The sequence below is a fragment of the Globicephala melas genome, chromosome 12 (genome assembly GCF_963455315.2).
Source record: "Globicephala melas chromosome 12, mGloMel1.2, whole genome shotgun sequence".
In the NCBI taxonomy this organism is placed as follows: domain Eukaryota; kingdom Metazoa; phylum Chordata; class Mammalia; order Artiodactyla; family Delphinidae; genus Globicephala; species Globicephala melas.
Genome location: NC_083325.1, coordinates 35,129,706 through 35,153,924, shown reverse-complemented (window position 1 = coordinate 35,153,924; position 24,219 = coordinate 35,129,706). Strand labels below are relative to the sequence as shown.

General features: G+C 37.0%; 1 protein-coding gene across 3 annotated transcripts in view; it reads left to right on the top strand.

The window, feature by feature from the left end:
- Positions 1-405: 405 nt before the first annotated feature.
- Positions 406-24,219, top strand: part of ACTR2 (actin related protein 2) — a 35,493-nt gene continuing 11,679 nt past the window's right edge. Inside the window, exons 1-7 of one of the 3 annotated variants that reach the window (XM_060309291.2) lie at positions 406-599; positions 7,781-7,891; positions 9,949-9,963; positions 13,410-13,625; positions 17,285-17,357; positions 20,541-20,677; positions 22,024-22,173. In XM_060309291.2, coding sequence (XP_060165274.1) covers positions 552-599; positions 7,781-7,891; positions 9,949-9,963; positions 13,410-13,625; positions 17,285-17,357; positions 20,541-20,677; positions 22,024-22,173 — 750 coding nt within the window. In that variant the 5' untranslated portion in view covers positions 406-551. Of the gene's footprint in view, positions 600-7,780; positions 7,892-9,945; positions 9,964-13,409; positions 13,626-17,284; positions 17,358-20,540; positions 20,678-22,023; positions 22,174-24,219 lie in introns of those variants that run through there. The other 2 variants (XM_030877398.3, XM_060309292.1) reach the window with 2 other exon arrangements.

Below are 24,219 nucleotides of genomic sequence, written 5' to 3'. Positions count from 1 at the left end.
CGCCTCCCGCCCTCCCGGCAGGCTTCTCTGTCACATTCCATTGCGGTCTCGCCACAGACCAGATAGCTTTCATCTGCCTGCGCCTCCTTCAGCCGGGTAAGCGGAGCCCCCAACTCCTGCCACGCCTTAAGGAAAAGACCGCAGAAGGAAAAGACCGCAGCGGCCACCACCTCGGCGGCCATTTACACCCGGTGAACCGCCGGGGACAAGACGCCGACAGGAAGAACCTGCATGGGCGGCGACCCTGAAGGCGGAGCTGGAACCGAAGCCGGAAACGGTGCCGTGGGCGGGACCTCGGGCTCCTTTGTTTCTTATTGGAGCTCAGCGCTGCCAGTCTCTGCCTCCTCCCCCCCGTCCTCACCTCTTCCGCGCCGGCAGTCAGTAGGTTGCGGGCAGGGGCGGGTAGGGGCGGACGGCCACTTCCGGGTGGGAGAAACAAGCTGGGCCGCGGGAGGGGCCGGGAAGAGGGAGGAGGAGGAAGAGGAACCGACGGACGGCGGCGGTTGTAGGTTGTTCGGTGGCGGCGGCTCCGGCTCTCTTACGGGCGCACTATGGACAGCCAGGGCCGGAAGGTGGTGGTGTGCGACAACGGCACCGGGGTAAGCGCTTCGCGGGGAGGCTGCAGCGGCTACAGGCTCGGGCAGGGGATGAGCGAGGGGCGCGCGGGCCCTTGGCGCCCGGGGCTGCACCCCTGGGCCCTCGGCCCCCGGGGCCAAGGGGCCAGGGCCTCGCTTCCCGCCTCCGTGGGTGTGGCGCGCGAGAGGGTCGGGCCCCTTAGTTTACCCGAGCCCGCCACTCCCGCAGTTCGGGGTCAGGACGGCGGGCGAGGCCGGCACTGGATGGGGTTCCCACCTGCTGCCCGGCCGGGGCCGGCCCCGCGCTGGAGCCGCGGGATTCTGGCTGGCTAAAGGGCCGGAGGAGTAAAAGGCTGGGTTTGTGTGTTCCAGAAGGGCTCCATTCCCCAGGGTTGCCGGTGTGTAAAAAGAAGATCAAGAGGCCTTCCTCTTCCTGTATAGTTGAAGATACAGAACGGGAGGCAGGAAGCGGGTTTAAAGAAAAAAGGGAAGTGCTGTCATGCAGTGAGCCTCAGTCCTTTCGCAGTGTTTGTTTTTTTGTTTTCTTGTTTTTTGAGGGGAAGGGAGACCAGGTCGGCAGCGCGTCATTTACTTTTTGTTCTGCATGCTGGAAATTTGGCCCAGGTGCAGCCCCGCAGAGACCAGTGTGTTCCAGTGGTTGATCTCGCACCCTTTAAGGCCCAAGTGTTAATTCCACTAACCTTAGGGGAAGTTAATCAGTTTGGGTACCCCTCCTCCTTTTTTTCCTTACTTGCAGAATACAGGTAATGTTAGTATTTAAGATTCTAAAATGCAAATAATTGTAAAAATCTGAGTAAAACACTGATATAGAAATTATTTGAAGGTTGTTTCTTTCAATCGCCCCCCCCCACCCCATTAAAAAAAATGTATTTTGGGCAGCAAAGTCAGCAAATTAGAAGACAGAAGTGTTACTTATTTTGGATGAGTTCTGTAGTGATCACTTCCCCCTACATTACAACAAGTCCTAACCATCTTGGAGCTGCAGTATTTTGTGACTTTTATCCCCTTCCTTCCATAAATGTGATAGATGAATTAAAATAGATTTTTTTTGAACTTTAGAGCCCTTTGGAAACTGGATTGTTGAGGGGAAAAAAGAGCTGATATTCACAGCTATAATATGCTGCCCTTGATTGAATTTGTTAGACTTTTACAAGCAGTGATGATATTAGCTTTATCTGACCTAAGTTAAAAACGGATGAGAGTAAGAAGACATCCATACAAAATGGAATAGTACTTAAAGAAAAGGAGGCAGGTCCACCACTATAGAAACATTTTTAAGATCTATTGTTAAGTTTAAAAAAAAGTTTTACAGCAATTCCATCTTTATTAAAGATATTTATGTGTCTACAAATGTATGTGTATATGAAAGTTTTGGCGGAATTCATAAGAAATGTATGTTCATAGTGGTTACCTGTGAGACTAGGGCTAAGAGTGAGGTAAGGTGGGAAGGACTTCATCACCCTTCTGAATTATTGAAAAACTGTTCTTTGTTTTTTTAACAAACCATGTATTTTTAAACTATCTTTAAATGAAACTAACTATAAACATGTATTACTTTTACAGTTAAAACTCAGTTAAAGGTGCTTTTTAAAAAATATTAGCCTGATTCCCACTGTAGTCTCAAATTGACCTCTAAATAAATGTAAATCTTTAAAAGTTGATGTTAATATATTTTGTTTTGTGAATATGTCAGCTTTTTTCTTTAGAAATTGAAGTCAGTTATGTTTTAATGGATTCCTCCTCTTTGAAGGACAGTGAACCCTGTTTTTGTAGTGTATGTTTTCTCATAATATTTAGGTTTTTTTTTTCTTCTTCTTTTTTTAAAAAATTTTCTTCTTGGCTGCACCGCATGCAGGATCTTAGTTCCCCGACCAGGGATCGAACCCGCGCTCTCCGAGGTGGAAGCGCGGAGTATTAACCACTGGACAACTGGGGAAGTCCCATAATATTTAGTTTTTATGTTACTATTTCATTAGTTTATCTGTGTTAGAAAACTGATTGTATATTATTGATTAGTCTTATGTCTAATCCATAATTTAAGAATCTTGCTTCTTAAGACAAAAGATCAGTTACTATGACATAAATAGAAAAGTGTAGTTAATTCAAACAAAAACTTACATATTTGGTGTTATGTTTCTAGTTACTCTAAAATTTTTATCAGATTTTCTATAGGACATGGTAGACTTCAAATGAAGAAACAGCTCTGATGTGGTATGTAGTCATGAATGCTGTGATATTTCTGAAAATTTAGAGAATTAGGAACCACTTAGATTCTGTATTTCTTATGGTTATACTTCATAGTCATTTTGATTTTACCTGATTGTACCTGAAGGTCTAATGATTCCTCTATGATTAAATAAAGAAGATATTAAAATTAAATTTCTAAAAACTTATGGAAATAGTTGTTACTCCAAAGCAATTTGCCTCTTACACATTTTAGGTGTTAAAATTATAGGTATTTGAGAACTTGATTTTTTTTTTTTAATTTATTTATTTATGGCTGTGTTGGGTCTTTGTTGCAGTGCGTGGGCTTCTCATTGCGGTGGCTTCTCTTGTTGCGGAGCACGGGCTCTAGGCGCGCGGGCTTCAGTAGTTGTGGCACACGGGTTTAGTTGCTCCATGGCATGTGGGATCTTCCTGGACCAGGGCTCGAACCCGTGTCCCCTGCATTGGCAGGCGGATTCTTAACCACTGCACCACCAGGGAAGTCCTGAGAACTTGATTTTTTAAGCCCCTCTGGCAGGCCCTGAATCGAATGCCCTAAGAGTAGGTGAGTTCTTGTGATCACATGCCAGATGTTGGTCCCGCTCTTCTTCCTCACTAGCTCCCAAGCTGACCACTGTCTCTTTTCCTCCTAGAGGAGGAAAAGCTCATCCATTTCCAGTACTTTATGCATTTCACCTTCATAACCATTCAAACCTAAAATGGAGCCTTCGTCCAAACCTGCACCTAAAATAGAGCTGCGGAAAGTGGCCAGATAGGTGAAAATGTGGAGATCTGCTTAGGCTTGGGTGCCTTGCAAGAGTGGGGCCTGGGCCCCTGGTGTTGTATATTCTTTTACCAAACTTGGGTGATTTCATCAACATTGAGTTAGTTCACCAACAGTGAAGACTTCTGGCGTGCCTACTGTGTGACTGGTAGGTATAATTTTCAGGGTCTAGTGATACAAAGTAGCTTATAGTGTTAGGTAATTATACTTTTACAATTCACATTTGTAGTATTATGGCCTTTATCAGGCTTATACAGATTTATATAATGAATTTAGGAGTGTTTGAATTAGAAACAAATCAGAAACAGGTTTGGTTTCACCCTATAAAATGCTCTGGCATAGGGCTTCCCTGGTGGCGCAGTGGTTGAGAGTCTGCCTGCCGATGCAGGGGACACGGGTTCGTGCCCCGGTCCAGGAAGATCCCACGTGCCGTGGAGCGGCTAGGCCCGTGAGCTATGGCCGCTGAGCCTGCGCTTCCGGAGCCTGTGCTCCGCAACGGGAGAGGCCACAACAGTGAGAGGCCTGCGTACCGCAAAAACAAAACAAAACAAAAAAAAAGTGCTTTGGAATAAATATAATAAATATTTTGGTGGTCTAAGATCAGAATAATCACTATGCAATTAAATTAATATGTCAATACCATCAATTTAAATTAATAAAGGAAAAATACAAATTAAATAAGTCCAAATGAGGCTTTATAAATCCCAATTTATTTTTTGAGGGAGAAAGGTACTTTTAGAGCAAATGTAGATGAGCTTTTTTTTGTTGCTTGAAAGAACATTATATTGTTCATGTTCTTACCATTTGATGACTCAGTAGGAAGTAAGGGAGCCAGTTTAAACCACAGTGCTATGAAGAGGAAACTATATATGGTAAAATCTATTTCTTAAACACAGCCTTACTGCACACAATGAGAGAACTAAGCCACCAAGTCTTAAAATGATTGGAATGGGGGGAGGTATCTCCAGGATTAAAAATGATACCAAACAAATAATTTAAAAAAGAATATTTTCTTTCTATTTTATTACATCGTGGTTTAGATCTTTTAAAAAATACTTGCTTTTTACAAGAAAGGAAATGGCAGGTTGTCTGTTGGTTATATGTTATTGAGAAATACATCATTGTAATTATATTCTTGTTATTATAACTATTAATGCTTTCACATTTGAAATAATGTGAAATAGTGCAGCACTTGCCATTTTGACCAAACAATAGTACCCTGTAGTAATGCTAGCACTGGATGGCAGCATCTACTTCCAGTAAGCTACTGCTTAAGCAGAATAAATGATTTCATTAATAAGTGATTGGTATCTTTAATTTGAACTAAAAGCCAAATTTCCATTTTTTATAAAGCACAGGAATAGTAGTTTACAATTATTTTTATAGTTTCAGGAGTTCTTAATATTTTGTCATCTTGCCTCAGGCACTTGGCAAATATTTTGTCCCGTGAAGTATGCTCAGACAAGAATTTCAAGATGCAAACTACCCGTCTATAATTGTTCAGGTTATAATCAGTAAACATTGAGTGATGTGATTATGGATTTACCGTGTTGCACGTTTCCCAGTGTGTTTGGCTCAGAATGAGGGGAGGCACGTCAACCTTCGCAGCCTCCTCCCTGCACCAGGACTTGGCTTACGCCCCATCCCAGGCTCCTGCCCCACCTTTACCTTGTGTTACGATTTCTCACTTAAATCATTTGTTTACATTTAATGTGCTAAAAATGCCCTTACAAACTCGTAGGTTCTTTTTTCATTCATTCTGTCATTTTTTTTAAGAACATTTATACCCATGTGAGCATGTTCAGTCTGGTGAATGGACACTTTTGACCCACCCAGTGTCCTTATCTGTTCATTATGTTAATACATAAGAATTTAATGTCTACATTATATTTGGTTTCTATATTTGGAACATATGTATAAATTATGACTAGAGCTGGTGATCATGACAGATTTTATTTATGTAGAAATTTGGATATGGTGGGGTAATGAGAAGAGATTCTCTGGTTTTGCATCTGATTTCCGTTCACGTCAAGTGAGCTGGCTTTTGACTTAAGGACAAAAGCGAGTTTGATTTAGAAGAGAAGCGTGTGAGAGGTTTTTTCATTTTCTTTTAATTTGAATAGACTAGAAAATAGTAAGTATTATTCTTTTCCTCTGTAGCAGTTGTCACTCCAACTCTTTCTGGGTCACATTGTTAAATTATTTGGGAAGACATTGTGGAAAAATGGAATAACATTTCTGAATTCTGTTGAACACTTTTTTAGGGTGGGAAGTGTATTGCTCTTTATCAACCACTATTCAAATGGAGAGAGAGGTATGAGCAAGCAGGTAATCTATTGCATATGCCATCATATCACAGTAACTTCTGCCTTGGAAGCTAATCCGGTCAGAATTGTATCATAGTTTTAGAAATGGGTATGTGGCTGAATGGTAAACTAAGCAGGACTAGGTTTTGTGAGTTTGGAAGAAAACCTGTCTGAGCAGTGTGTTTTATGTAGGTTCTAAAATGTAAACGTGAACTGAGGAGATACGAATTCAGGTGGTATTGGAAATATGCAATTTTAAAATTTTAGGCATATTTTTCATACCAGTAGCTTTAGTCTGCTAAAGACATGACTTCAACATATTTTTAAGAGCTCTATATATAAAAGACTTGAAATTATGCATGGCAGAATGTTCTAGACTATTTATAATTAAATGCGGTTCATCAACATCATTTCCAACAAGATTGTCTTTGCAGTAGAAAAATTTTATATTTTGGAGGGTTAGTCAGAAGTCAGTGAGTTTCAGGTAGTTGCTAACCTTTACCACTGTCAAACAAAACAGTTCCTTGTATGTAACAGCTTTCTCTCCACTTCTGTGTTATTACTATCATGCATCACATTCAGTTACTGTTTTTCTCCTTAATTCTTCTAAGAGAATATGGTAGCTGAAGCCATGGAACAATAGACTTTCTCAATATTAAACATATTCTCTAGGTTAAAATAATCATAGTATCATACGGGTCAACAGCAAAACTTCTAATATTTATTGATCAGTTAAATAATATGCATTTAGTATGTGTCAGACACTGTTCTAGGTGCTTGGGATTCATCAATAGACACAAAAATCCTTGCACAGTGTACCATACATTGAATAAAGGCTTGGTAAGAGAGAGGGTAGAGACTGATTGCATTTCCTTTCTTTTATAGCTTCTTCCTCCCACCCTGAAGTTTTAAACTGCCTTTTCCTTGTAATGGCTGCTCTTAAAGATAAGTCTAAACAGACTGTATTATTGGTATAAGAACTAAAAACCCTTGGTTCTATTTTCAGTTTTACTGTAGATTGTTAAATCTCCTAGTACATCAGTTTCTTATTCATAAAATGGAAGTATTATTAGAGTCAGTGATATGTCCTCATTGGAGAAGTACACTATCTGAATATGAAATTATGTCATTTGTTATTACTGAATACGTTTGTCTAAATATAAAGATGTAAATAGCCCAAAATGCCTAATAAATGTTTATTTTGATGCTAGTCCATATGCCATTTGATTTTCCCATTTTCAAAAATGGGATTGCTTAAGTGAATTGCCAGACATGAATGAAAAGCTGCTTTAGTTCTGTTCATTTTCTGACATTTCTCTTTTAAAAATCCTTAGCATTTGTTGAGTGAATTTGTCCCTTCCCCTCTGTGCATCAAGGCAGTGGGCTCCAGCATGAACTGCTCAGCTTAACTCCCTGTGGTGGGGAGACCTAGGCACTAAATAAGCAGTTAACCAGTAAGGAAACGGGAACTCTGGTAGTAGCGCCATAAAGGAAATAAATGGAGGATATGATAGATGGGGTGACTACTTTGGGTAATTTGAAAGCAACAAAAGTTTAAAATATTATATAAATGCAAAGTGGTACTTTTCAGATACAGTTTTTAAAAGGGTAATATCAGGGCTTCCCTGGTGGCGCAGTGGTTGAGAGTCCGCCTGCCGATGCAGGGGACACGGGTTCGTGCCCCAGTCCGGGAAGATCCCACATGCCGCAGAGCGGCTGGGCCCGTGAGCCATGGCCGCTGAGCCTGCGCGTCCGGAGCCTGTGCTCCGCAACGGGAGAGGCCACAACAGTGAGAGTCCCGCGTACCGCAAAACCAAAATGAAAACAAAACAAAAAGGATAATATCATAAATACCTTGACACTAACCCACTTTTACTGTTCTTTTCCAGTTTGTGAAGTGTGGATATGCAGGCTCCAACTTTCCAGAACACATCTTCCCAGCTTTGGTTGGAAGACCTATTATCAGATCGACCACCAAAGTGGGAAACATTGAAATCAAGGTAATATTTTATTTATTGATAAATGAGGAGCAAAACCTGTGAGGTGTTCTTTGAATTAAGTAGATTTAAAATGTGATGCCTTGAAAAGCAAAGGAGGAGGGCCGAATTTCTTATATTTAAAATTTTTATCAACACCTGAAGAAAGGCACCAGAAACTGAAGTTAATTTCATCTGACTTTAAGTATAGCTTGATGCCATCACTCTCTGAATGAAGTAAAATACTTAGTAAGATTTTTATGTTGATGTGAATACTATATTAGTGACTTAAAGTCCTATTACCTAATATAATTTTTAAAAGAAATCAGCCTGGTATTTTTATGTCTTTCAGTTCCATATATTTTTCTATGTTAGTGTCTCTTTGGGACCTAAGATTTTTCCTTCCCATGTTCTCATGGCCTGATCCCCCTACATTTTTATGTAGCTAATCAGGAAACACAGGATATAAATCTTATTGGTTCCTCTTTTCACCAGTATAACTGATTTCCATAGTGTGCAGGAGGAAGCTGTGCAAGTCTTTATTTGGCCTTGTATTTATCTTAGCACGAGGAGAGGGAAGGGAATATTGTCATTGCCTACCTGCTGTACTTAACATGAGTAACTGGATGTTAAGGGTGATAGATTTTTATCTTCTATTAAAGGGATTGAAAATCAAGTGGGAGTTACAATACTGTGGAAGAAAAAGAATCAAAAGTCAGTGGTCACCAATTGACTTACATTTTTCAGGTGGCCTAGGGATCAGGTTATACAAAATGCAGTAACATTTAGGGGCCCTTTCACTGAATCATTTGTGAACGGACCAGCATTGTTGGTCCTATCTGGACAGTCCTTGGCAAGACTTCACTGAATTGTTAGTGTGTGAGTTAGTGTGTGCCTCTCTGGAAACGTTTATTTGAGATGTCTAGGAAGGTGGTAGTAGGTGGTAGAGGTTTGCTACTTGGTGGCTCTCTGCTGTTGGGACTAGAGAATTGAATTACACAATGAATAAAAGTACAAACTGAAACTTAGGTTCTGTGTTAATTTTTTAAAGACTTAAAAGAGTGAATGATTCTGGCCTCTGTTTTGTTATGTTACAATCAGAAGGGATACTCAATATGAGAGGTTTTTTGTTTTTGTTTTGGGGGTTTTTTAGGGTCTTTTGGGAATTTTGTGGAATTCTGTATTCTCTTTTTGTGAACTCCTTTCATTCTGATTGAATTCAATCTTAAATGAACTCAACTTAAAATTTAGCTAATAATAGTGATAAGGATAAACTTTTTAATGATGTTGGAAGTCACACTTTTATTCAGTATCAGCCTTTTAAAGAAGAATGGCTTTTTTATATACTTTATGGATAATAACATTTTTGAGGTATTAAGATACATACAGCTATTTTTATTGACCAGCATAGTCACAATAATTACCATTTTCTTGCTTTTTAAGGCCAAGTGATAGAAATGAAACTAGATGATATCCTAATAAGACGTTTTTGCTAAGGAATTCCCCAGTAGCATTTGCTTGTATGGTTTGTCAGTCTGTGTTCGATTGGCTCACTTCTGTTCAATCTGCTTAATCTTTTAAGTCTTTCAAGTTAATTTGTCTTCCAGTAGAAAACAGTGAAAGAAAACAGACCTGTGTCAAATTTAACTTGACTACTAGAGCTTGGAAAGTCAACTCTAAATACCCTTTACTTACTCAGCTAGACCTTTTCTGCTATTTATTTTCCTTAATTAAGGTTCTTAAATTCAATAATGAATTAAAGAAATATGACTTTTTTGGAATTCCTATGCCTAGTGGATTGATTTATACTTTTTGTGTCTTGTTAGCTAAAATGTGGTAGACTAAAAACTGGAAATTTAAATTGTTTAATGAGTTTATTTTCATTCAGGAGTAATAACTGTCCATGCTAATTCGGCCCTAATTGTTAACTCCGTAAACTGTAGTAGTACTGCATCTGACCTCGACCTAATTTGTCTCTATTGCTTGTATGTTTAAAAATTTCAGTGAGGATTTTATTTAGGCCTTTTCTGACTCTTACTTCTACCTTCTCTCTCTTCACCTTTCTTGACCTGTTGAAGTAGAATAACAAAAAGATGGTAAGTGAGGTTACACACATGCTCTCTGTTTGTTTTCCACTTTTGCTTGGTGGGACAGTAGTTGTTGTTTTGTGTCCCTTTGGTATTGGGGAGGGGGGTAATTCCATATTTTAATTTTTTAATTTTTAAGTACTTTGATTTTTAACCTTTTTCATTGCTTCAATTTGGTAGCAACTAATTAAGTCCTATACTTTCCTGATTGCATACAATGGACCAAATCAGAACTAATTACTAACATAGTTTTGAATTGTTTTCCTTGTGTTTTTTGTAGATGAATGTTACGATTAAAATGGAATGTGGTGTGCATTTTATTAGAAACCAAGTGGCTTTATTTAGAATATGTGTGATCCAGAAAATTGGGGTGAAGTTGTTGCATTTGGATAAATCCACTTTATTGACCATTGTTAAATTGAACACTGCCTGTCATAGCCTCTATATATATGTGTATATATTTGCATCCAGTACAGTATCATATGTGTATTTAATAAACTGAGTAAAATTTTAATGTGCAAATGAACTATAAATAGTAAAGGGGGAGAAAAAGAGATTGACTTGTTTCCTATATTATCCTTATCGATGAGCAGATTTTGCATTATCTGAGTATAAATAAGAAAAAAGTGGAAGTCTTGTAAGACTTTTGCATAGACAATAGATTCTTCCTCTAAATAAATACCATTGTGTGGCACCTTTTTCTTTTGAACTAGAACCAGGCGCATCCCAGGCAATTGACTCTTCACCATATTTTTCTGTGGTGGTCAAAGTGCTTTCTGTAGTAGATATTTTCAAGTTTGTTTGTTTGTTTTTAATATTATTTGTAAGCAGCTTTGACAGAGATTAATATCAGGCCTTTCTAGTGATATGTATTTTAACTAGTAACAGTAACTTTGTGAAATTTTCTTTTGAATAAACAAAAGCATTTAAAAGTGGAAATTCCTACATTTATCCTAAATAAAAGATCATGCATTTGTCTTAAAATCTGGAGGAGATTAAGAAAAAAGTGCACTTGTAGAGAACAGTGTAGGCTTAATTTAATGTTTTTTATGAAATTTTGTTCTAGGAATTTAATTGTGGTTTTAAAGTATATTTGCTCTACTTTTAATTTGAGGTGACATTGTTCAGAATGATTCTTGGCAAATCTCATCTACACTGCCTGCTTTTCATAAAATATAAATGCTTTTATAACAAAATCTCAGACAGTTACTATAATTTTTCATTCTTTCAGGTAATAGGTGATGGTTTAGGCTTGGTCCAATGATGAGGTGGGTGGTAAAAAACTAAGGCCTGATATGATGGCTTATAATTTTGGTCTTGGGGATGCGGGCAAGTTACATAACCTTTTATCATTTTGGGGTTTTGGAAGTTAAAATGTTCTAAGGAAAACTATATGTTTTAGGATTTTTTGAAATAAAATTTTAGATATCGATACGTTTTTAAATTAGGTAGCTTGAGTTAGTCAAGACTATTTGCACTAATTTGATAAGTTAATACTCGTTTTCTTCCATTTTAAATGTCCTCTTTGTTCAGAGGGATGGTAAGATACTCAATGCCAGATGTTTTTTTCAGTTAATTGTTTATGGTATGTGTGCCCTAGAAGTAGATCCATGACACTTTTATTTTGAGTTGGCATCAGATCAGGCATATGTAAGCCCCTATTCTTGCATGGAATAAAAACTAAACAGTCTGATGAAATCAGACCAGACTTATACTAAATTTGTTGAAATGTAGTTGTGAATATATATCGATGATATAAACCATCTAATTATCTGATCTGTTATTACCTTGTATAACACAAAGAAAGATATATTCTAGAAGAAAGTAACAAAATTGTATATTAAGTTATATTGATGGCCAAAAGTAATATATGTACTTGGAGGTATAAATTCCTCCCCCTAACATTTTATTAAGAAGTGTTTAGAATACACAGCAGAGTTGGAGGAATTTTGCAGTGAAACCCATACATCCATCACCTAGATTCTGATATTAATGTTTACTATACTGATATATCACATATCTATCCATTTATCCATCTGTCAGTCCATCAGTGTATCTTGTCTTTTGATGTATTTGAAATTATCAGTATACTTCTCCATAAGTAATTCAACAAATGCATGTCAGTTACTAGAGTTCACAAATACAGATTTTTAGTTTTGCATTTTCCTATCAGATGATTCTAAATAGTTAATATTTAAGCAATTTGAGTATTAAGTTATGGTAAATTAACTTTATACAAAATTAGTTGCAACAGAAAAGTTTTAGTGAACATTTCTAGCATGTGCTTTAACTTTGTTTTTCCTTTTTGTTGTTGCTTTCAGTGGATTTTCTGGAAATCTGTTTGGTTTTTTTTTATTGTTGTTGTTTTTAGAGTCTTCACCCTTGTTTATCTCTTCTCTTTTTTTTTAATAGTTATTTTTAAAAGTTTTAAAGTCATACATGTATTTAAACTTCTGTTTTAAAATATCCTAAGGTCTTATAGCAAATAGCTATTTCTGATACTAGGGTTTTTTTTTTTAATTGAATTCATCAGTATATGTAGAAATCAAGATTATTTAGCATTTTGACTAGCTGATTTCTAAAATAAATTTAAATTCTGGGACATCATTAGCCTTATACACACAAAATTTGACTTTTGAAATGTGGGTCATCTTAAGTATGCTGTCATTGGAGACAAGACTTGTGAGTATTCTGCTTCGTGTGTAATAGCAGTTTTCCAGTATTGTACTTTAAGATTGAAGATGTCGCTCATGAGATAATTTTAAAGAAGAATTGCTTCTCTTTGTCTTAATTTTTTGTATCTCTACAAATTATCATTCATCTTGGTGAGGCATATATTGAAACTTAATTTCAATTCTAATTGAGGCATATATAGGTAGAAGTTTGTGAAATTTACAAGTTATGTGGTGCATATGTCCATTCTTACAGTGTAATAAAACATCCTTTTATTTTTTGCTTCTCATTATGCTTTATAGTAGTTACACTTATCATTTTGATATTTAGTACAAAGAAATGTGCTGCATGCATTGAGCATTTTTCTACAAGTTTTTTTTTTTCCCTGATGTGCTATCTCACATATCACAGGCCTTATTTTTTGAACATTTGAGCAAAAGAAACAGATGAAACCTCATACAAAACCCTCCAAAATATGAAAATGTGGGGTTTATTTGTGCTAATGCTCTTCTTTTGGAAACATATGTATTAAAGGTAAGGTCAATTTATTGATTTAAACCACGCTGTACATAAAAATTTATTATTCATGATTAAGATTTGCAAGGCATTGTTCATGAAAGAAAAGATCTTTTTAACTTGTGGAATGAAGAACTTTGTCTGAAAGTGCCAGAAAGATTAAAATTAATTATTCCCAAGTTTTCCAAAATATTATGGGAGGATAATTTTCTGAAGGTATTTTATACAAAAATTTGGTCTAAAGCTTTGATATTATAATTTTCTAGGATCTTATGGTTGGTGATGAGGCAAGTGAATTACGCTCAATGTTAGAAGTTAATTACCCAATGGAAAATGGCATAGTACGAAATTGGGATGACATGAAACACCTGTGGGACTATACATTTGGACCAGAGAAACTTAACATAGATACCAGGAATTGTAAAATCTTGCTCACAGAACCTCCTATGAACCCAACCAAAAACAGAGAGAAGATTGTAGAGGTAAGTTTTTAGATGGGTTGCGCACATATGTGTTTCTGTGATGTGATGTTAAAGCACATGTTTTTTCTTTTATCTTACCGTTGTCCTTAAGAATAAAAGGAATAAGAATAATTGTTATTTTCTCCCAGGTCCTATTTATTGAGCACCTAACTATGTTAGTCATTACTTATAAGTAGAATATACCAGTAAACAAAGCGAAGTCCTGCTGCCATGGAGTTTATCCTCTAGCAGGGGAAAACAGACCAAAAGAGCAAAAAGTGAGTTAATTGAATGGTTTGTTAGAAGATAATAGATGCTAAAGGGAAAAAAAAGAGTAGGTTAAGGGGGATGGGGAATGTAGGGAGGCTGCGTTTTTCATAGAATGTGGTAGTATGTGTCTGTGAGAAGGTGATATTTAAAGGGAGTTAGCCAGAATATATTTGGGAAGAACATTCCAGGCAAAGGAAGTAGCCAGTGTAAAGGTCTTGAAATGGGAGCAAGCCTGGCATATTAGAGAGTCAGCAAGGAAGCCAGTGTGGGAGAGCAGCAGGAGACGAGGTGGGAGAAGTAATGGGGCAATCTAGGGCCGTGTAGGCTCTAATAGGGAATTAGATTTAAACTCCAAGTGAAATGTACAAGGAAGGGACATGCTCAGATTTAGGTTCCTGTGGCTGCTGTGTTGAATGTAGATAGAACATAAGGAGGCAAGGGTACAAGAGAGACCAGTTTGGAGACTTTTTCAGTTACCTAAGCACAAGATAATAATGGTTAGGATTAGGGGTAGTAGCAGAGAAGGTAATGAGAAGTGGCCAGATTGTGGCTCTGTTTTGAAGGTAGGGCCAAAATATATTCTGATTTCTTAGATGTGGGTAATAGAGGGATAACGGCAAAGATTTCGCTTGAGTAACTGGAGGATGGGGAAAGACTGAGATAGTAGAAGAGGATTTGGGAGGGAAATGGATCAGCAGTCCAGTTTTGGACATGTTAGGTCTTCATTAGACATCCAAGCAAAAATGTCAAGTAGATGGTTATTAAGATCAAGTTCAGGAGAAAAGTCTGGGACTGGGGATAAAAACTTGGGAGAGTCATGAGGATATAGATAATATGGTTCACCAAAGAAGTGATAGTAGACAGAGGTGAGAAAGCGAAGGGCCAGGGAGATAGAGGAGAGCTGGGAAAGGAGGTTGAAACGGCTAATGAGGTAGGCAGTTACAGAGAGCAGAAAGTCTACATTCTTAATAGTTTAGATAGGTAACTTTTCAAGGTTGTCTTTCATTTTGTTATATATGAGATAGAAACCTTTAATTGCTTTGTATTTTAGTAGCTTTCCAGATACTACTTAATGTAAATATCTTGTTTTACTCAGTGGCTATCTTTAGATGTTTATGGAAAGTTTGGAAGAGATTTAGAATTTTTATATTAAGTGTTTTAAAATTTTGAGATCATGGTTTTAGCTACAGAATCCATATCATTTCTTATGGTTCGTATTTTATTACTTTTTTCCCCTAGCCACCCCTAAAACTATGAAAGATGGGCTTTATTGTATTAGCTCATATTTTAATTGCATTTTACACTTTCTGGGTTTTTTTTGTTTTTGTTTTTTGCATGGGCCTCTCACTGTTGTGGCCTCTCCCGCTGCGGAGCACAGGCTCCGGACACACAGGCCCAGTGGCCATGGCTCATGGGATGTAATTTCTATGTAATTTCTCTGCGGCACGTGGGATCCTCCCGGACTGGGGCACGAACCTGCGTCCCCTGCATCGGCAGGCTGACTCTCAACCACTGCGCCACCAGGGAAGCCCCATTGTACACTTTCTGAATGGTTTACAATCACTAATACTTTGTGATGGATAAGTAGTCATTTGTAATTGCTATTTATTTTTAGCAGCTCATTACAAAATCAGAGTGAAGAGATATTTTTGCATTAAATCAAAAGGTTACTACACAAGGAAACCTTTCGGAAAGTAACACAATACCAGAATGAAAACCAAGTTTTCTTTCAAATGAAAAGTTAGGGAGATGACAGGTATAGTGTCATCCACTAACTAGCTATTTGACTAGGACACATATTTTTTTAATCTGCAAAAATGACAAGAATTAGTCTTACTGCACTCTAAGGTCTCATCTTTAGTTTAATGCTCTTTTTTACTCATGAGTGCAAATTTGGCTATGATTGATAATGCCCTACTTCAATCTCATCCAGAAAGTTGTATTAGAACTACAGATACTTTTTAATGATCTTATAAGTAAAAACAAATTCTAACAGACTGTCAAGTTGATAAATGCAAATACAGTTGACCCTTGAACAATGCAGGGTTAGGGGTGCCAACCCCCCTCGGTCAGACATTTGTGTATAACTTTACATTTGGCCCTCTTTATTCCAGTTCTGCATCACTGGATTCAGCCAATCTTGGATCATGTAGTGGTATAGTATTTATTTACTGAAAAAAACTTGCAATTAAGTGGACCTGCACGGTTCAAACCTGTGTTTTCAAGGGTCAACTGTATAGCATTATTCTTCCATTTTCATCCCTGTGGTGGGGGAATAAAGGATGATGGAGTAGAATACTACTTAGAATATCTAGTTGCTTAATTGATGAGTATGTGTTTCAGAGATGTAAAATTTATTTATGTATGTATGTATTTTAGAATTTTTTAATTGAATTTTATTGAAGTATAGTTAATTTACAATGTTGTATTAGTTTCAGGTGTACAGCACAGTGATTCAGTTTTGTTGGTTTTGGTTTTGTTTTTGGCTGCACCACGCTGTATGCGGGATCTTAGTTCCCTGACCAGGGATCAAACCTGTGCTCCCTGCAGTGGAAGCACGGAGTCCTAACTGCTGGACTGCAGGGAATTCCCCAGAGTTGTAAAATTTAAATTCTGTATAATTCTTATTGTGGTCAGTTGTAAAATTTCTAAATATGAGATATTCATAGCGGTAGTCAGCACTGCCAATCAAGGAATGCTCAGTGTAGATGACAGAGAAAATCCTATAGGATGTTCCCAGCCAACCTACACTACAGAGAATGAGCATGGTTGGGAGCAGAGAGGGCATGAGGGAACTCCTCCCTGCAGTGTACCTTGGCAGAGAGTGGAATGCAGCCTTGGCTCCAGTGGGGAGGGCAGGCTCAGCTGCTGAGCATTCAGGATCTGCCAGCATTCAGGAGTTGCTGTGTTTATTTTTGTTTTCCTGCCCTACTGTTTTATTACCTTTTTTTTTTTTTTAACTGCTGGAGGTAGAGACACAGTCTTTCTTGGCCCAGGTTGAGGGAGAGGGATGAGAAGGTAAGCAGTTAAGCAATTTCTATAGTTTGTCTTTAAATTAAAAGATATTTCCTTTAAGGGACATCAGTTGAGAAGAAAGGCTTGTTCAAAAGCAGAATGCTTTCTTTCACTCTAATTAGCCATTAACTAAAACACTCAGAAATCTTTGCTTTGTAGCACTTATGAAATGCTTGGGGACTTAGTGTGTATTCAAAAATCTGTCCCCAAAATTGGAGCTCTGTGACAGCAGGACTTCAGTAGAGGCAAAAAGAGCTAAAGAGAATGGAGGATTCTTTTGGGTTCTTTGATTCTATTTTGGATAGCTAATCCACTCTGACCATCAAGAAACCTTATACATACTTACTATGTAATTTCTAAATACTAATTTTTTCCCTTTCCTTTTGCATTTTCAGGTAATGTTTGAAACTTACCAGTTTTCTGGAGTGTATGTAGCCATCCAGGCAGTTTTGACTTTGTATGCTCAAGGTAGGTGAAGCTTAACTTTTAGTATAATCAGTTCAGCAAATATTTATTAAATATGTTTGATGTCAGAGGAGTTTGATTTTTCGGTAAGTTGTAAGTCCCAGAAGAGCACAATATATATGTATTTATATTTATTCAAATATTTTAAGTATTTATTCAGATATTTCCACAATTTCTAAAATTTGTCAAATAAAATATACACATTTTTATTTTCTTTACTAAACAATGAAAGACTTAGGAAAAAGAAACTTCTCAATTTTTTTAAAAGTAGAAGGTTCCCTCTTTTAGGCTATTTAAAGTTAAAAATGTTTTATAAAGTGGAGAATGAAAATGGAATTTGTCCTCAGAATTGGCAGTTAAAAAGAAATAGAGCCAAAATGTTAGTATAAATCATGTTTGTCAAATACATAATAGGTTAAATACAAAGGAAAAGGCAGACATTTGAGAGTGCCTTCCTAACTTTTGAGGTGGATTTAATGGAGGGGAGCTACTGTGTTTTCTTGGTACTGCCGTTAGTAACTGCCTTGCTGTCCATTGGGAATAAAATAGTAGCCATGTAGGGAGAACTCTTTATATCCTGATGGTCTTATTGAGAACTTAAGGGGCCATCAGATATGTGCTACAGAGTTTGTTAGGCACTTAAAATGTAAAGATGCCTCAAGGACTTAGAATCTAATGGGGAAAAGATACAGAAATTGATTCAGCATGTCAGAGAAGATTTCTGAAGGAGATGACAATTAAGTCTCAAGCCTTAGTACTTAAGCAGTGTATGACAATACAGTTGACCCTTGAACAATGCTGGTTTGAACTGCATGAGTCCACTTATACATGAATATTTTTTAATAGTAAATACTGCAGTACATGGTCCGTGGTTGGTTGAATCTGGGGATGCAGAGGAACCATGGATGCAGAGGGCCAATTATAAGTTATATGCACGTTAACCCCCATGTTGTTCAGGGGTCAGTTGTACTTGGGAAACAAACTAATATTGTCGTGATCCATCTGATTCTACACGTGTATGAGTAAAAATCACTTTTCAAAATACATGCTGGGTTTTTAAACTGTCTTTACTACTACATATAGATACTAAGAAAGTACTTGGGGAGAATTAAATTTTTAAATAGGCTTTATTCATTCACCAAGTGTAGCATGTGCCTCGATTTCTGTTTAGTGCAGAGGATATGGCAGTGAGTAAAGTAAGCTACTCCGTAAGCTACGTGTGGTCTCCTTGTCCTTAAGGCAGTTACAGCCCAGCTGTGAGTGATTAGTGCTTGTGTGCACCTAGGTAATTTTGTTTCATTTTTTTTAAAGTAAATTTCAGAAATTATTTTAGAAAATACTTTGGAAAATAGATATTAAAAATTTTGAATCTAAGCTTTGAAATTGGTGATAATAGTTCCATTTAGGGGGTGGGGATTGGACACTTCTGCTGAAATGATATTTTGTTTTAATTGAATGAAATTTACCTTAACAGATTTTTCTGGCAGTATTCATAAATTTATTTCTGTCCAAGGAGAAGATACCCTCTTTTAATTCCTGATACTTAGCTATTTTTGTTTACCTGTTGAATTCTTAATTTTGAGAAATGATAGTCCAGTAATACTAATCAAAAGAACTCTAAGCCGTGGAAAAATTCTCCTTCTTAAACAAGGTGGCTAGTGCTAACCAGTTAAACCAAAAAAAGTAAGAAGCAGCATTCGGAGCCAGGGAAGGTTTTTGAATAAGAGAGAGGTAACACACTGATTCAGGAAAGTATGTTTGACTGCATTTTGCAGACAGGATTGAGGGGAATAACAAATCATGGAGTCTGGGCTGGAAGTTAAAGTGGTCAGGGAAGGTATAAATGGAAAGGTAAGAACTAGATTGAGCGTTAAAGAATCCTTAGGAATGAAGTGGAAAGAATGAATAATCCAGTGACAGAAGGGTGTGGTACTAGAATCCGGTCAAATACGTAAGGGAAAGGCCAGTATGTAACCTAGTGGGAGTGTAGAAAATAAGGTGAGGTTGGATGGGAAGGTCTATTTGGAAAATAAAATATGTAAATTGCTGCTTTAGTTGATATTACTGGGAGTATTTTTGAATTAATGATATTGTGGATTCTTCTTTTTTACAATAGAAAGTCTCTTGTTTAAAAGAATGCAACCTTAAGAGGCAGTGTATGATTTTTATGAAACTTAAAAAATCAGTCAAGGAAAAACAGATTATATGAACTTCAGTAGGAGGTGGTATGAATAAACGTATTCCAAGATAAATCAGTTACTTAGTGCATAATGAGAAAGAGGGAGAGTGCCTACTCGGGGATGGGACAATGATAAAAGAATGCTTGAGCAAATTGTAGATAATGCATATTCTGGTTAAAATTTTTTTTGTTGTTAAAAATATTATTAGACTATTAAAAACTACTAGAAAACATGAGTCAGAAAAAGTTTTGTCTTTCCTGAATTAACCCTGACACAAAAGGTGAAACAGTAATTTGCAGCCATTTATAGTTTTAAACAGCACATATGAGAAACAAGGCAGCTTCTTTGCTGTTTTTTAAGAGGTTTAACTGACATTGTCTTTTTGGTTTCTGGTGAATAATTGAAATGATCCTTCGGCTAGTCAAGATGAATTGTTCTCAGATTTCTAGCTATCTAGTATCAACAAATTTTCCAAACACAGTTTTGTCATATGACAAAAATAATAACAAAGAACTAGATTATTTCAACAGGTTCACTATCAACTTGTGTAATATTTACCTTTCACAATGGTTTTCGTAAAAGTTATCCATGATGCTCTAGAAAATTTTACTTTAAGGGAATTCAGGGATCCAGATTAAGTTGGAAGGAAAAATAAAGACCATGTTGTATTTTTCCGTCCTAGGTCTGAAAAATAGTCCTAGGGCTATCTCCTGGGGTAGCCCATGATTAGACTAAAAGTCTCACAGGAGGCATGTGAGAGAACACTGACTTTAGTGTCGGTGTATTCGAAATAAGCTGCAAAATAAGCAAATAATAAAGAATAATAAATAATAAATATTATAAATAAATTATTTATAAAATTATTATTTATAAAATTATTTATAAATAATAAAGAAATGCTGGCTTTTAGACCATTCTGTTTGGTTTCTTTACCAATATTTGAAATTTGCTGGCTTTGATTTTTCTGATTTGGCTTTTTATTTACAACCTCATGGTTCTTCCACAGGTTTATTAACTGGAGTAGTGGTGGACTCTGGAGATGGTGTGACTCACATTTGCCCAGTGTATGAAGGCTTTTCTCTCCCTCACCTTACCAGGAGATTGGATATTGCTGGGAGGGATATTACCAGATATCTTATCAAGGTAAGCAAAAAAAAAAAAAAATGATAGAATTAGATTTTGTAGTTTTGTGTGTACCAACTTAACACAAAATTGAATGTATCATCTCAGGATTCTAGCTAATCTGCACCACCAGAGAAGTGGCCCAGTTCATTATTCATATAAAATCCATATGAGATTCACACACGTGATCTCTTGTATACTAATGAGAGTTCATCATTACGTAATTATATTTACTATTCCCAAGGAATGGGTAGAGAGGTATTTCAAAGATGGGGGAAGACTCTAAAACTTCCTTGAACAACCTAGGCAACCTTTCTGCCATAAGACCTTCCTTTGAACAGGTGGATGATAAAGTGTACTTGTGAATATAATTAGTTATAATTTTCTTTAAAACATTGCTGGATAAAGTATATAAGGCCACTATTTGGAGGCATGTGGGTTTTTTGTAATGTGGAAAAAAAAGGTTTAGAATGTTGTCTGTACCAGAATTCTGTAGTTAGTGTATTCTCTCCAGGTCAGTCAGTGGCTCTCAGTCAGGGATGATGCTACCCCCCAGGGACATTTTGCAGTGTCTGGAGACATTTTTTGGTTGTTACAGCTTTGCAGAAAGGCTGCTAAACATCCTGCAATTAACAGGGCATCCCCTGCAACTAAGAATTGTAAGGTCCGATATGTCATTGGTGCTGCTGTGAAGAGACTGTTCTAGGATGAAATCTGTGCAATAAATTAGGTTGCATTAAGTCTTCACCTTGACATTGGGTTCCTTTAATCTCATTTAAAGTAATAATAAGATTGTTAATGAGAATTATAATACTCTCATTCTAAGCCAAAATTCTACTCGAAGGTGACTACCAAAGGAGTGCCCAAGGGATTTCTTTTGAACATAAGCCCAAAGATAAGGGGATTTGTTTTCTTAAGTTTTTATATGAAAATGTTGTTTATGATGCATATTATGTGGGGTTTTTTTGTTTTTAACAAATGCTATTGCCCATCTAATATGTGTCAGACATAATAGAAGTTAGGGATAAAACTTCGTTAAGACCTGGGGTATTTCATGAATATGGTATTGATTGAGCAAATTGCAGAATTATAGGAGTCCAGTGTAAAATATTATTTATTAATAGATATTTTGCTCATTTTGGCCATTTATTATTCATGAACTGTTAATTCTGTCTCTCTGTGAAACTGAAATATAAATCCTATTATGGCAAGTAATATTCCCATTTCTGAAATACTCAGTAAGAGCTAAGGCTTCACTGCCCATTGCATTTGGTATTGATGTGACATATTTAGAGAGCATTAATCGCTTTTGCAGAGTTGAACTTATTCAGATTACTTGTGGATTTACTGCTATTTTTTTGTACCAGCTGCTTCTGTTGCGGGGCTACGCCTTCAACCATTCTGCTGATTTTGAAACAGTTCGCATGATTAAAGAAAAATTGTGTTATGTGGGGTATAATATTGAGCAAGAGCAGAAACTGGCCTTAGAAACTACAGTATTAGTTGAATCTTACACAGTAAGTATTTCCAGTGTATAATATATATGTGGTTTTAAAATGGACAACTTTGGCTATTGGTGTATGCTTAAGGAGGTTTTCTTGGAATCCAGTATTTTTGGTTTGGGTTGTTATAATATGTATATGTGTGATCTTTGATGTCTTTCTACATTATGATTCTATGATTTAATTATTTTAGGATACCGTATAACATGAAATAAGGCAAGAATCATGTATTGCTTTTCTACTTTAGGATGCAGTTAGATGTGAGATATTATTTTGAGACTCTAGTACCTGGAATAGCATTTTTCAGCATGGGTTTCATGTAATGTTATTTCTGTGAGATGTTAATAGGTATTTCACAGAAATTAAAATGGGGGCTAATTTTCAGGTAAGTTTGGGAGAGAGTTGATTTCACTTTATTAAAGGACTTCTCAGAGCCTTTGATATGCTGATTTGTACATGACTGCAGTAATTCCTCAGCATTTCATGGGGCTGGTGTTCTGAGATACTTTGGGAAGTGGTCATCCTATAGGATGGCTTTTATAATTCAGTAGGTGGCAGTCTTCCTGACTTAGTATTTTCTTAATGAGATGTTCAAAACAAATGTTAACTTGAAATTGAAACTGATGAGACTTAGAACCTAGTTATAGTTTACACTAGGGGAGTTGATCCTCCCTGAATTTTTAATGTATTGCTGTCTTTAAGTCTGTCATTCATCTGGGTATAAAGTACTTCCACATTGCATCTTTGATCAATGCATCTGGAGACATTTTTTGGTTGTTACAGCTTTGCAGGAAGGCTGTTAAACATCCTACAATGAACAGGGCATCCCCTGCAACTAAGAATTGTAAGGTCCAATATGTCATTGGTGCTGCTAGGATCTAGTAGTTATTAAAATGAAATTGAGTGATAGGCAATAAAAGCAAGTATTCTTAAACCATTTGATTCATGTAAACTCAACCTATCACAAATATGTACATAATAGTCATTTAAAAAATAATTATAGGGACTTCCCTGGTGGTCTAGCAGTTAAGACTCCATGCTTCCATGTGGATGGCTAGTGGGAAGCTGCTGCATAGCACAAGGAGATCAGCTCGATGCTTTGTGATGACCTAGAGGAGTGGGATAGGGTGGGTGGGAGGGGGAGGATCAAGAGGGAGGGGATATGGGGATATATGTATACATATAGCTGATTCACTTCGTTGTACAGCAGAAACTAATACAACATTGTAAAACAATTATACGCCAATAAAGATATGTAAAAAAAAAGAAAAAAGGTTACCAGGGGATAAGGTGGGGGAGGGATAAATTGGGAAATTGGGATTGACATATACACACTACTATATATAAAATAGGTAACTAATAAGGACTTACTATATAGCATGGGCTACTCTGTTCAGTACTCTGTAATGACCTATACGGTAAGATCTTGAGTCTAAAAAAGAGTAGGTATATGTATATGTATAACTGGTTCACTTTGCTGTACACCTGAAGCTAACACAGCATTGTAAATCAACTGTACTCCAATAAAAATTATTTTTTTAAAAATTGGAAAAAAAAAAAGACTGCGCTTCCACTGCAGGGGGCATGGGTTTGATCCCTGGACGGGGAACTAAAGATCGTGTATACCACATGGTACAGCCAAAAGAAAACAAAAACAAAAATAAATGAATAGGGACTTCCCTGGTGGCACAGCGGTTAAGAAACCACCTGCCAATGCAGGGGACGTGGGTTCGAGCCCTGGTCCGGGAAGATCCCACGTGCCGCGGAGCAGCTAAGCCCTTGAGCCACAACTACTGAGCTCGTGCCACAACTACTGAAGCCCGTGCGCCTAGAGCCCGTGCTCTGCAACAAGAGAAGCTACCGCAATGAGAAGCCCGCACACCGCAACAAAGAGTAGCCCCCGCTCGCCGCAGCTAGAGAAAGCCCACGCACAGCAGTGAAGACCCAACGCAGCCAAAACTAAATAAATCAAAAAAAAAGAATAAAAATAATTATAAATTTTTATAAGTTATATTGTTTAATTTTAGAAGGTACTGATCCAAATAGTCAATAAGTCGATAC